Source organism: Saimiri boliviensis, chromosome 18 (genome assembly GCF_048565385.1).
Source record: "Saimiri boliviensis isolate mSaiBol1 chromosome 18, mSaiBol1.pri, whole genome shotgun sequence".
NCBI lineage: Eukaryota > Metazoa > Chordata > Mammalia > Primates > Cebidae > Saimiri > Saimiri boliviensis.
The window spans coordinates 32,525,657-32,540,306 of record NC_133466.1 but is presented as its reverse complement, the minus strand read 5'-3'; the positions used below and the strand labels follow the sequence as shown (position 1 = coordinate 32,540,306).

The 14,650-nt window shown below is 32.3% G+C and overlaps 1 protein-coding gene across 1 annotated transcript in view; it reads left to right on the top strand.

The window, feature by feature from the left end:
- GBE1 (1,4-alpha-glucan branching enzyme 1) overlaps positions 1-14,650 on the top strand; it is a 271,204-nt gene that overhangs the window by 151,307 nt on the left and 105,247 nt on the right. Inside the window, exons 8-9 of the mRNA XM_074389149.1 lie at positions 11,110-11,225; positions 14,359-14,486. Coding sequence (XP_074245250.1) covers positions 11,110-11,225; positions 14,359-14,486 — 244 coding nt within the window. The remainder of the gene's footprint in view (positions 1-11,109; positions 11,226-14,358; positions 14,487-14,650) is intronic.

Sequence of the window (14,650 nt, the reverse complement as noted above, 5' to 3'; positions counted from 1 at the left end):
TAAATTATATATATATATATATATATATATATATATATATATATATATGTGTGTGTGTGTGTGTGTGTGTGTGTATATATGTATATATTAGGTTATATTATAGCAATATGGGTAGATTGTTAAATTAATCATTGCAGAACCTTTTGAAAATCTAGGAAGCAATGTGCAAATGCAAAATTTATAACTGGAGCAAACAAAAAGAAGCTGATGATTCCTTAAGGATACTGATGTTTTTGTGGTTTCTTCCTTTTGTTGCCATCACCAGAGATTTATATTACATTTGGGGAATTTTTCAATATTTAATCATAAGCATTTTTTTTTATTCCAATGTAGGCCACACATTCAGGCCAATATGAACTTATTCTCACTAGAGGCTGGCCACATTTCTTTTCAGATTTTTTAAAAAATTGAGGTATGTGTTTACATGAATGCCCATGTGTATAAAAAGCTTCTAATAAACAATGAGAAAAGATGATCGGTGAAGAGTTTAATGCTTTTACTTCTTATAGTGTTAAACACGTTGTAAAATGTCTCTAAAGAGAAATTGTAAACTGCGGGGGGAAAGGAAGAAAATAAGATAAAAATCTTTTATTTGAACATTTCAATTAAGTAACTTCTTATTTAGTTTTCTCATGAAAATACCGCTATTGTAGGTTTCCAAAAGTATCATAATAATTGCTTATGCGCCTTTATTTTAGTGAAGTAAAGAGTTTTGTTGTTCTTGTCAGTTCCATTTCCAATGACTATGAAAACAGTATTTAACTTTATGTATTACTTTACAATTTGTTTGTTTTTACTGCTTCAGAGGTAATGTTGGATTTAAAAGATAAGTTAATCCCAGCAGTTTGGGAGGCCAAGGTGGGCAGATTGCTTGAGCCTAGGTGTTTAAGACTAGGCTAAGCAACATGACAAAACCCTGTGTCTACAAAAATCCAAAACTTAACCTGGCATGGTGGTGCACCCCCGTCATTCCAGCTGTCCGGCGTCTGTGAGGGTAACTTGATCCCTGTAGGTCCAGGTCGCAGGGAGTTGAGATGGTGACACTGCACATCAGCCTGGGAAGAAAGTGAGACTCTTTCTCAAAAAAAGAAAGGTTAATATTTTATTATGTGGGTGTCTTAGCTTGCTTTCTATATACGTTATTAATTTAGGTCAGGTGAGTTTTTAAAGCTAATATGAAGGAAAGGTGTAAGATACGGTTCTTAACATTTAGACAATAATTTATGATTAACTTGGGAAAACAGGACGTAACTTGCACGAACCGGTTTGTCTCTTTGTTGTCTCTCATATGGCATTGATGTAAGAAGCAAGATCTTGTGAACCTTGTGCTGGGCTTTCTGTTGGGATTATGGAATGTGGTGCTGGTTGGTTTTGGTTTTATAATATTTTTGAGTGTGGATGTCGTTTTTTTCAGGCTATTAACCTATTGTTGTTGTCTAAGGCACATTTAATGTCATAAACCTTTGTATCTGTATTCTAGTAAAATATAGTGAAATCATTCAAATTATTTACTCCCTATGCTAAAATTCAGAAATGTTGATCTTGAATTAATCTTTAAATTTAAATTTATAGGCCAGGCACAGTGGTTCATGCCTGTAATCCCAACACTTTGGGAGACCGAGGCGGGTATTGAAGTTAGGAGTTCAATACCAGCCTGGCCAATATGGTGAAACCCCGTCTCTACTAAAAATACAAAAAAATAGCTGGGCATGGTGGGGAGCACGTGTAATCCCAGCTACTCAAAAGGCTGAGGCACGAGAACCTCTTAAACCTGGGAGGTGAATGTTGCAGTAAGCCAAGATCGCGCCACTGCACTCCAGCCTCGGCGACAGAGAGAGAGACTCTGTCAAAAATAAAATAAAATAAAAAATATGTAAGATGGAGAGCAAATAATCTAGTACCCTCTTTAAAAAAATTATCACACTAATGTTCAGAGAGATTATGAGTTAATATACTGATTTTTTTTGCAAAATTGGCTAGAACATAATTTTCTTGAAAATTCAGTGTTATTTCATTGTATATTATAAATGCTTAATTTTCATTAAGTAGAGTATTACATAATTTTCTCACAAAATTCATCACATCAGAGTACCTGATATCTTTATTTTTGCAAAATCATATATGAATGTGTATATTTAATGAATTACAAGCAATTGCTACTATAGTTTGACAGGCTTTTACTTTTGCTTCTGCAATCAAAACTAAGAAGGAACAGCAGCTAAGAAAGAGGAAAGGGAGAGAGTAGAATAGGTTAGAAGAGGAAAAAGGAAGGAATAAGAATAAGAGGCCATATGGAGAGCTAGTTTAGAAGTTGAGGAGCCACAGGGAGTAAGGAGGAAAAGGTCACATTCTCAAAGCAGAGAGCAAGCAGGGTGTGAGTTGAGGAGGACAAGAATTGGGGCATGAGTCACCCGAGAAAAGATGCGACTTGGTACAGAAGGAGTATCAAGTGGGAAGTTCTAGATATGTATGCTGCTGGAAAGACTGTCTCAAAAGTATTCTTTAAATAGAAAAATTCTGGAGAAATGTGATTAAAACAAGAAAGAATAGTTAAGCACTATGTGGGGTGTCAGTCATATAAAATTAACACATACAGAAAAATGTTATTTTATTATTTCTTCTTCCTCTCTTCCTTTTGTTTCTGAATGTTTCTATCCCTCTGAAATTTGTATGTTGGAATACTAATCTCTAAGGTGGTGTTATTAGGAGGTGGGGCCTTTGGGAGGGCTTCACACTCTGAATGGATTAGTGCCCTTAGGAAAGGGACCCCAGAGAGCTTCCTCACTCTCTTTATATCATGTGTAGATACAGTGACAAGTGGGCACCAGAATCTGACCATACTGGCACCCTGATTTTGGACTTCCATCCTCCAAAAGTTTCTGTTGTCTATAATCTACCCTGTCTATGACAATTTGCTATAGGAGCTTGAACTAAGATGATTAATTTAATAGATGCCTTTCCATAAAATCTAATTTTGTTGACCATGTTGAATCTGTCTTTAAAGGAAGTCCTATGTTAAAGACTACACTAGTGAATGGATAGTATGTAATAAAAATATATTCCTGCTGTGCCTGTCAAAAGTGGATTGGGGGCTTTTCTGAACTAATGTAAGGTTATTTCCAATAACTTTGAATGAGTGTTATATATGGGCTTCAGCTTTCACTATCACTTTCTGAGAAGCTTACTTCACTTCCTCAGAATAGATTAACTGTTTCTCTCTCAATACAGTCTCATACCACCATATTTATTGTGTTATTAATTACTATTGTAATTAAATGTGTTTGTGTTAGTAGTTGTAAAATGTCTGTTTCTCCTGTTAAACTCTGAACTCCACACAAATTGATGTTTTGTATTTGCTATTCATGGCTGTGTATCCAGCACCAGGGACTGTGTCTGGTACAAAGCAAGTACTTAAGAAATGCATTTTCAATGTACAAATAGGTAAATAAAATACAACTCTAGGAAAAATAAATGCTGAATTTTAAAAAAGGATTATTTAGCTTTGATATTAGCTAAAACATGCTTATAATTATGATTTATGTCAGTGTAAAAATCACAACTAATAGAACACATTGATATATTATAGCCATGAATGCAAGTTATATGTAATATTTAAACAAATATTCAAACTGTGTTTATTATTTAATGGGAACTCTCATTGATTGGCACTATATCAAACACTGCCATGACGTTATATCCATTTCATTTAATCTCCATTCAGGAGGGTGCAGAAATATCTTCCATTTTATGTTGTGGAAAACCAAGCCTTAGAGAAGATTAACTAATACAGCTAGTATGACCACATATTAAAATTATGCATATGTGGGAATTACAAGGTTTAAAAATGTTGTACCAGGGAAATTGCCAAAAACAAGAAATAATTTTAATGTAGTCATGCTGAATATAGAATATACAATTGTAGTTAAGAGGTGTGGGTTTCAGATTCAAAAAGCTGAGTTGCACCTGTTCCTGTTGAGTGACCTGTACACTATTTTTTAACTTTTCTAAACCTCAGTTTCCCAAACCACAGAATACCATATCACAGCCTTATTAAATGAGGCTGTATAATATGGGTAGTCTGAAATCTAGTAGACACTTTGGTGACTTTGAATTCCTTTTTCTTTTCTATATAATGTCACATTTTTCCTTTCTATTTTGGTCCACTCCAGTCAGCCCAATGAAAACTAGCTCCTTTTGCTTTTTGCTTGTGAGAATGTATTCAAATATAATTACAAACATGTATTACTCAGCAAAGCTAGTGCAAATTTGAATACCATTGACAAGTGATATTTGAAATTTAAATAGAATCAATAGCAGACCCCGTATATTTTCCTTAATTTCTGACTCCTAAAACACACACACATGAATGCATGCACACACACACCTCATTCATTTTTTGAAGAGCTAGGCACCTGTGTATTTTCAGCTTGCTCTCCCTCAATCACTGTACAGCTAGTTTTTTCCAGTTCATCTCCTCTCTCAAATTCTTATCCATTTTTGGTCTCAAAGTACATTGTTGCATCTTCAAAATAACTACTGTAATATTATCTTAAATATCTACATCTTTATATACATTGTAATATGGTTTTCCTTGAATATTGTCCTAACATATCATTCTGAGATGATAGTGACTGAAAGTCCTATTATAGTGTATGTAAAGTCAGTAGTCTGTAAAATAATTATTTCAGACTGAAACAAAAACCAGTTCCCAGATACTTTATGTTTGTATAAGATCTTTATTCTAATTTATTTTTGATACTCATTAGAGCCAGACACCATGGCTCAGGCCCAACTGGCTAAAAATAAGTAAATAAATATATACATAAAATTACAAATTTAAATGAGATAATGGGAAATTATCAAGTTGAGGAATGTATTTTTTCAATTATAAAATAATTATAGTAGCTCATTTAAATATCTTAGTTAATTTATTAGAAATACTCGAGAAGGGAAAAATAAAAAAAAGAAAGTATATTCCTTGTTAACTTTTTCAAACTTTTGCCTTTAAAATATGCTCTTTAAAAGCTGGTTGCCAATTATGGTATTAACAGTTTTGTCATGATGTATATTACATATGTCCAAGTCACTGTCACTTATTTTTATTTGAACTAGTCATTACCTTTATTTTATAGATAAGGTGGGATTTTTTAAACTTTTTTGAAAAACATGGGTGTGTGTATGTATATACCTGTGTCTATATGTATGTACAGTCATGTACCACATAACATTTTAACAGGCAACCACATAAAAGATGGTGATCTCATAAGATTACAATGCGGTGTTTTACTGTACCTTTTCTCCTTAGATACACAAATACTTACCATTGCGTTACATTTGCCTCCAATATTCAATACTATAGCACGCTATATAGGTTTGTAGCCTAGGAGCAATAGACTATATAGCATATCGCCTAGGTATGTAGGCTATCTCATCTAGGTTTGTATAGGTGTGCTCTATTAGAGGGGGTTATTTGTTCTTTTACATTTGTCTCTTTCCATCTAATCAGACCATTAGCGTTCACTTTTGTTATCACTGCTGTCAATTGTCAATTCCTACAAATAAACACACACACACTTTCTCTCTCTGTCTCTCTCCATCTCTCTCTCTCTCACTCTCTCTCTCTCGCACTCTTTATATGCATACACTCACAGTCACAGATACTTCAGTTTTGCCTTTTCCTAATCTTACTTCATAGATAACCAATCTTAATAATACAAGTAAAATTAGAGAAGAACAAGACTTGAACATTTCTCAAATATTTTATTTTATCATAAAAAGCTAATTGGAATCATGTAGCTCTTGAAAGCACCATATCATCCTTTTCTACTTATTTCCTAGAAAATACCTGATTGGAATGGTATATAATACAAATAGAGTTAATTTTAATGAAGTATTTAATTTTAATATGCTAAGTACGATTTAGGCCTTATGGGAAAGAAAACACTTATTTTGTTAATGGATATATGTAACTGGGGCTCAGTGGATATAATCTAATTAAACAACATATTAATTTATATAAAATAAAGTTGCACAGAATAAAATCCAGAAAATTTTGTGATACTGAAAACTTCAAAACCATAATTACATTCTGAAGTTTCTGTTATTACAGATTTTTAGTAGTTGAATAACCAATTTATTCACTAGAGTTTTGTGGTACTTGTTACCTAATAGTATTTGAAATTAATATGTATAATAGCCTCTATATAACTCTCAGTGTCTAAAATCCAGATATATTTTATTATTAATGAAACTGTTATCTAGTATTAGATTACTTTTTGATCATTTCAAGTTTTCTCTTAATTCCAATAGCTGCATTTGTAATATAATTTATATAAATTATAAGCAAAACAATTTTAATTGTTGGTTAATTTAATTAAAATTAAGTTGATTGATGACTTATTTTATTTTTTAAAGTCAACCAGGTAGTTAGATGTTACCTGCTTTAAACAGTGACATTTTACCAACCCAAATGCCCACTGATGATAGACTGGATAGGGAAAATGTGGCACGTATACACCGTGGAATACTATGCAGCCATAAAAAATGATGAGTTCATGTCCCTTGTAGGGACATTGATGAACCTGGAAGCCATCACTCTCAGCAAACTAACACAAGAACAGAAAATCAAACACTGCATGTTCTCACCCATAGTCCGGTGTTGAACAATCAGAACACATGGACACAGAGAGGGGAGCATCACACACTGGGGTCTGGGGGTTGGGGGGACTAGGGGAGGGAAAGCGGGGGTTAGGGAGTTGAGGAGGGATACCGTGGAGAGAAATGCCAGCTATAGGTGATGGTTATGGAGGCAGCAAACCACATTGCCATGTATGTACCTGTGCAGCAATCCTGCATGTTCTTTACATTTACCCCAGAACCTAAAATACAATTAAAATATATATATATATATATATATATATATATGGTGACGTTTTAGAATATCTTCCTAAAAACATGTCATTTTTATTTTCATTTAAGGCTTTATTTTTATTTTTTTGGCATTCCATACCTTTCTCATTTTTTCTCACAATCTACTGCCTCAATTGAAATACATAGATTAAAACATGAGGTTTTTGGTTTGTTGTTTTATGTTGTACTGTTTAATATTCATTCAGCCTAAAAGCCTATGGAATATCTAAGAGGAACATGATTTTTTCCTTTTTTATTTTTATTTTTATATTTAGCCACTGCTTAGTAATGCCTCTTATTTATCAGTATACAATATTAATAGGTTTAGTACCATCCAGTGAACTAAGTTGCAGATTTTGAAAGTCTCAGAGGTTTTTCTGGACCACAGATGAATAGAACATTAGCAAATAAGCTTGGATTGCAAAATGTAACATCATTAAATAAATGTCATTATATATGATTATAGTTGCTTACTGAGAAAATTTGTCTATATTTTATTTCATTATAAAGATTATTGGCAGAATGTGAGACAATCAACAGTTTTTGATTTTAAGGATATTTCTTTAAAACCTTAATATTGAAATTATCTGTGTGTGACAAAATTTCTTTAATAAATCCTCGTTACTTGATTACAGGTTGAATATTTCAGACATCTAAGCCAATTAAAATCACGATTACTTTGATTGCCAGAACCCTTAAATATATGTATTACCCATCGATGTATTCAGTTTCTATTTTAGGCATCTTCAATTTAAACATTTTTTAGTGGTTTATGATTCCCAGAAAAGTCAATTGCATTTCATTATTTTTTGCTGTATTCTAGAGATTTTGTTTTTGCTTCAAAAAATAAATTGGGAGTGTGTTAATCAATTGACTATGTGCAATGTGAATGACACAGTGCTAGTTCCTAATATATGTGTTAATTAGTTTAAGATATAAAGTGAAGAACTAAAATAGGTTACTTCTTAAACACATTCATAGTGACCCATGAGGTACATAAACATTTTTGACATCACCTTCTAGAAGTTAGCATCTAGCTCCTCCAATTTTTCAGAAATTAGACTCCTAATAAGTAGTTTACAAGGACAGGCTTTAAAAGCTGTATGCCACTGGAGTAATCTAAGTTGAAACACACCAAAAGTAAAACTATGTCTAAAATTCTGCTGTATATTTTTATGAGATTCTAATAAATTGGATATATCAACTGTGTTATGGGCTGTTTGATGACATTTTGAGGTAGAAAAAGTAAATTGCCTTTTTTATTGTACTTTTTGCCAGACATTTACATACTCTTACTCAAGGCAAACCTTTCGGTTCATATATTACTAGTTAGCACATTGAGGAGTATTTCTAATTCAGTCTTAGTCTGGAATACTTCATAACTCCTCTTTCTCTCAACACCCCAAAAAAGGAAAAATTGAATTTATGAGTTTTGAATTTGGAAATTGTGAAAGGAGAAATTATATTTAACATCTTTCAGAAATCAGTATTTTCACTGGTGATGTATTCCTTAAGCTTGTTCTGTTTCAAAGACAAATCTTAGATTCAATGAACTAGTTCCTTCCTGTATGAGATTATCCTTTCCATGGTCCATGTGACTCCTGGAAGGTAGGCTGTACAGCAGGGTACCTCTGCGGGGTGTCCTTACATACTTGGATTTTTAATGTATATTTAAGAATCTTCCACTTACATTTGAGATCTGGGTACCTCTGAGACAAAATGACTTGGGAAGATTTTTTTCTTTTCAGTAATGTATACTAAATATTTTATAATTATATATGAAAAGATTATGCTTTTGTACAGAAAATGTAATATAGCATAACTAAGACTGCTATCCTTAGAAACTGGCAGTTCATTTCCTCTAACACAAAAAAGATAGTTATTTATAAAATGCTACCCTTATAGGTCTAGTTATTTTTGCATAACTGATACTAATAATCTAGTTTTAGAAGATCTATTTAGCCAGAGAACTAATACTTTTAACTTTGGCTTTCCACTTGCAGCTACTAACTTTAAAATTTTATATTTGGCTTTTTTTTCTAAATTCATTTCCTGATATTTGGTTAAAAAATAAAACTTTTCTAGATTTTGGTTCTTTACTATTTTGTTCTAGATAGTTTACTCTCATCAAATTTTGTTTTTTATTTCATTAATGATTCATAAAATAGAAAATAAATTTAAAAGCACTAGAAATTTGATCTATCACTTTAATCTTGTAGTAGTTTTTAACAGACTGTTTTTTTTAAGACAGTGCATAAGAATATTTCAGAGATCTGAGAATAGAATGCATTTTTTAACCCATGAGAACTTTTTAATTATATGCTCCATTATCACTATTGTTTCTTTTCTATCACAGGAATTTTTGTTGTTCATACATGCCAAGAATCTGTCTACTAACATAGTCATTCCCAAATGTGTCCTTTTCTTTTAATACTTTAAACACAGTTTATTTTCTCGTTTGGTCAAGAATAGAATAGATTAAATATTGTGGTAAAAGTAATCAATAGGACTTTTACTTCCTTGACCTTTAATAACATCTGTCACACTAGGCAATTCTTTCTTTGCAGTGATCAAGTTACATGATTTCCCTCTTCTGTTTTTCATTGAATTGCAATATAATTCATTAATTTTTTTCCTTGACTTACAATAATATATTATTTTCAAAAAAAATATTTTCAAATGATTATTTGTATGCAATTTTATTCAAGTCTTTCTGAAATTCTCATATACCAAACTTGTTACAAAATACAGGTATACGTTTGGGACAGGGAACTCTCTACCTTCCTCTCAATTTTGTTGTGAATCCAAAACTCTAAAAAATAAAATTTATTACTTATAAGAAAACTACAAACAATATAGTAATTGAAATTCCTATGCAAAATCGAGTGATTTTGATCTTATACAGTTCAAGAATATCTCTTTGTTTCTATTCATGTCTTCTTGTTAAACAGGATTTCCCCCTTAAATTCTGTGAATGTGCATTAATAGAAACATAAGCAAATACTACCTTCAACGTTGCTTAACCTTAAAATCTTAGCCTCCCGACTCCTTTTTATATCTACTAGATTGCTTGGATTTCTTTTCTTTACTTTTTTTTTTTTTTTAATTTAGTAAATTTTCAAAAGTCAAAGTAACTTATTAAAAACAGTTAATTGCTAACAACACTCATCTTTCCCCAAAGTTTGGATTTACAATTCTGAAGTTAACTTTGATGACTTAATCTTCATTTATGTCAGATCGCTCTTTAATATATGGAAGGTTTTAAAAATACGTAAATTTCAACTGGGCTAAAGATTTGTGTACACTATTACGGAGCTTTGCCATTAAACTAAATGAGGTATTAAAGTCTTAAAACCACAGTTATAATAAGAGAGAGAACTCAACCATAACTATATGACTAAAGAAAATACTAATTGATGATGCTTTATTTTCAGTTGTCCAAAACAGACTTGTTTCGTGTGGTGTTTTTAATTGAGTTATACAGTTTCTTTGTTTTTCTTCTGTTTTTATGGATGTGGGACTCTTTAACTCGTAAAACTTTGTGCTTTATTCATATGTAGTTTTTGGTAGTTAGGTTTTCTTTTTTTACCTCCACAAAACAACAGTTTAGTCAATGTAATATTGCTTACCATGTGGCTGATTTTATTTTTTTAAATTCTGAATCATATCTGTTTGAAATTGTAGCATGAGAATATATTTTAAGCAAAAAGTCATTGAAATTACATTTTTCTACCAATAATGAAAATTCATTTTCTGAAAGGAGAAAAATCACTGAACTATGGTTATATTACATGAAAAGGCTTTTTAAAAATTCAGGGATGGAGAATAGAGTTTATTCTTTAGCTTTTTTTGGGCACTACTATATAGCCATCAGTTCTTTGGTTGCTGGGAACACAGCATTGAATAAGACAGCATTCCTGATTTTGGAGTTCATGTTAAACAATTTTTCCCTAAATTTGCTTAGATATTAAGTGACTTTTTTGAATAAAAATTAATAATTTTTCCTTTTAGAATGAGTTTCATCAACCAAATGAGGTAGACACTTGTTAGTAGTTTTCTGGTTTTTACATATGTTATGTTTCTTGAACATCATGATTCTTGAGATTGAGCCTTATAATTTTAGTTAACAGCAAACATTTACAGCAATGAAGCAAAACGCTCTTTACATTTGCTTAAATACATATTTCTTTTCTATCTTAGCTGGGAAGTTTTAAGGTTTCTTCTGTCAAACATAAGATGGTGGTTGGAAGAATATCGCTTTGATGGATTTCGTTTTGATGGTGTTACATCCATGCTTTACCATCACCACGGAATGGGTAGGTGACCTGATATATTACAGATGTAACTAATGATTTGATTTCATTTTTTTTTTAACTAGACGATCATAATCAGGCTTGGAGTTAATTGCAGAAGCTTCAATGACCATTGCTGGTGTCCTGATTTTTATTAGTTCCATTATGTATGCCTTCTCTGCAGTAATTTATTATCCAATTTTGTCAAGTGGTACAGTATTAAGTACATTTTATAAGTAAGCAAAAGATAATAATTTCCTTTGAAAGATATCTACTTAAGGCCGAGTGCAGTGGCTCACGCCTATAATCCCAGCACTTTGGGAGGCTAAGATGGGTGGATCACCTGAGGTCAGGAGTTTCAGACCAGCCTGACCACCAAGGAGAAACCCCATCTCTACTAAAAATACAAAAAATTAGCTAGGTATGGTGGTGCATGCCCGTAATTCCACCTACTCTGGAGTCTGAGACAGGAGAATTGCTTGAACCCAGGAGGCGGAGGGTGGGGTGAGCTGAGAGTGCACCATTGCACTCCAGCCTGAGCAAAAAAAAAAAAATATATGTATATACTTAATATGCTGTTATTAGTATGTAGCTTAAAATTTTTTTTGAGAAAGCCATTTATCCCTCAGGATGTGAACCCTACAGCACTTCTAATGAAAATTAAAAATAGTGAGAACAGTTGTGAATGCATAGATTTTTACATATTACACATTCAATAAAATATATATTTTAATTATAGATTCACCTAGTTAAAATTAAATTATACATTAATTTGAAAATTAAAAATATTCATCAGATTCTCAGTTTAAAAGTTGTATAAAGTGGAATCACAGAATATTAATCCCTCAATAGATGACATGGGAACAATTATTATTATTATTATTACTATTATTATTATTTTAAGACAGAGTCTCATTTTGTCACCAAGACTGGAGTGCAGTGACACGATTTCCACTCACTGCAAGCTCCGTCTCTTTAGTTCAAGCCATTTTCCTGCCTTAGCCTCTGGAATAGTTAGGATTACAGGTGCCCGCCATCATGCCTGGGTAATTTTTTTTTTCTTTTTTTTTTTTTTTTTTAAGTAGAGAGGAAGTTTCACCATGTTGGCCAGGTTGGTCTCTAACTTCTGATCTTAGGTGATCCGCCCACCTTGGCCTTCCAAAGTGCTGGGATCACAGTTGTGAGCCACTGCATCTGGCCACGTATTATTATTTTTTCATAACCAAGTATTCACCAGCAATAAACAGTCAAAAAAAAAAAAGGGGGGTGAAAAACTTGAATGTAAATTTTGAAAAGTGACTGCCAAGAACAGAAGCTAAACATTCAACGTGTGCTACTGCTTGATCTTACTCATGATGCTGCCTGCTTGAAATGTTCCTAGGAAAGAAGTCAAATCTGTAAAACACAACAGATTTCATTGATATCTATTTTCCAGTTTCGGGGAAGCTGACTTATGGTATACAAAGGCAAGAATGGCAAAAGTTAAGAAAAATCCTTTCCTAAACACCGAAGTGCCCCTGCAGAAACTTCCTCATGAGAGAGGGGTATATTCCAGGGATTTGTGGTATTAGAGAAATGAACCAAAGTTTATAGATATGGGATGTGCTTTTTATGGATAGAGAATCCAAGAAATGGTAAAGAAAAATATTCTGAGTTACTTAACTTGTTTGTGTCCCTTGGAATGAGGGAACACAACATACAAAAATCCCTGAAACTGCACAGCAAAAGATCAAATATAATACCAGAAAAGTTGAGATAAACCAATTAATATCAAGACACAGTATTTAGTTTATAAACTCAGTAATAAAGAGAAATTCATCGATTCATCAGGAGGTGTTGAATTTACCTGCAGTTTACCTGCATGCATGAAAAAAAAAGTGATTGTACTCATAGTATTTAATTGCCAGGAGCAATGTCTGCAAAAGTCTTACGAAGTGTGACTTAAAAATTTGTTAGTTGAATGGTGGTTGCCAGTGGCTGGGGAGTGGAAGAAATGGAGAGGTGTTGGTCAAAGGGCACAAACTTTTGTTTTAAGGTGCATAAGCTATGTGGAATCTAATGTAACTATAGTTTAATAATATTACTTGGTATTTGATGAGAGCAGAGTTTAGATATCCTTCACACACACACACACACACACACACACACACACACACAAATGGTTACTATGGGTGGTGATGAATGTGTTAATTTGAGTGTAGTAATCAGTACACAGTGTATACCTATATCAAATCAGTACCTCGGAAACCTTGAATGCATAGTTTTTGTCAATTAAATATTTTTAAATTAAAGAATGACAGTATCAAACAAAAATGAGAAACTTGGCAGTTATATTGCTGCTGCAATATAAACATGAAAGAACTTGAAGAATAAGACTTCCATAATTATAATTGAAAATATTCCTCAGAGATAGAACCCAGAAAACTGAAAGAAAAAAAAAATCAATAGAACTTAGATATAGAGAAACAGGAAAAAAGGCTGATGTTGAGCACAAATTTGATTTTACTATAACAATAAGAGTAAATTACTGAAAGAATAGAAAGTAAATGGTATAACCCCAGTAAGTGAAATATTCTGTAACTAACTAAAATTAGGAGGTGGTAGAAGAGGAAGTAGGAGAAAGTTTGAGAGTATGTAATCTCTTTATCATAGGAAACTCCATATTGCATAAATTCAAGTACATGTTTGAAATAATATAAATATTATGTCTCAATTTTATTAGGGTTTTCCTGTTTTCTTTTCCTTACCTCAAAGGGATCTATTAAAAGCTAACATTAACATCTTAATGTGACAGAATATGTATTGAAAATTTGATATTCAGAATTCTCTTTAGTATTGATTTCAGTTTTTTTGCCTTATAATTTGATTAAATTAAATCTTTAAAGTGCTTTGTTTTACTTGTGTATGTGCATTTGTCAAACAGAATTGATTTGCAAGATTGAACTCTGAATGTTGATGTGTAGTACTTTTCTAAGTCAGTATATTTGCTGATGGATATGTTTTCATTAAACTAGTCAGTATATTTACTGATGGTTATGTTATCATTAAACTTTGCTGCAATAACAAAATTTATATAAACAAACTAATTGGTGGATGTATTTGTGCAGAGTTAAGTCTTGCTTATTAACATAATCCATATTGATTTTCTTTTTCTAAGGTCAAGGTTTTTCAGGTGATTACAGTGAATACTTCGGACTACAAGTAGATGAAGATGCCTTGACTTACCTCATGTTGGCAAATCATTTGACTCACACATTGTATCCAGATTCTATAACAATTGCTGAGGTAAAGCCATAGTGAAGTCTTACCTTCTGACCCCCTTTAACAGAGAGAATTTTGTCAGCGTACATATTTGATTAATCAATCTAATGTTGTCAATAATTGTGTAAATGAAATTCTACCCTGAGTATAGTGCAGCTATCTTGTATGGGTGGCACATTATTTAGAAT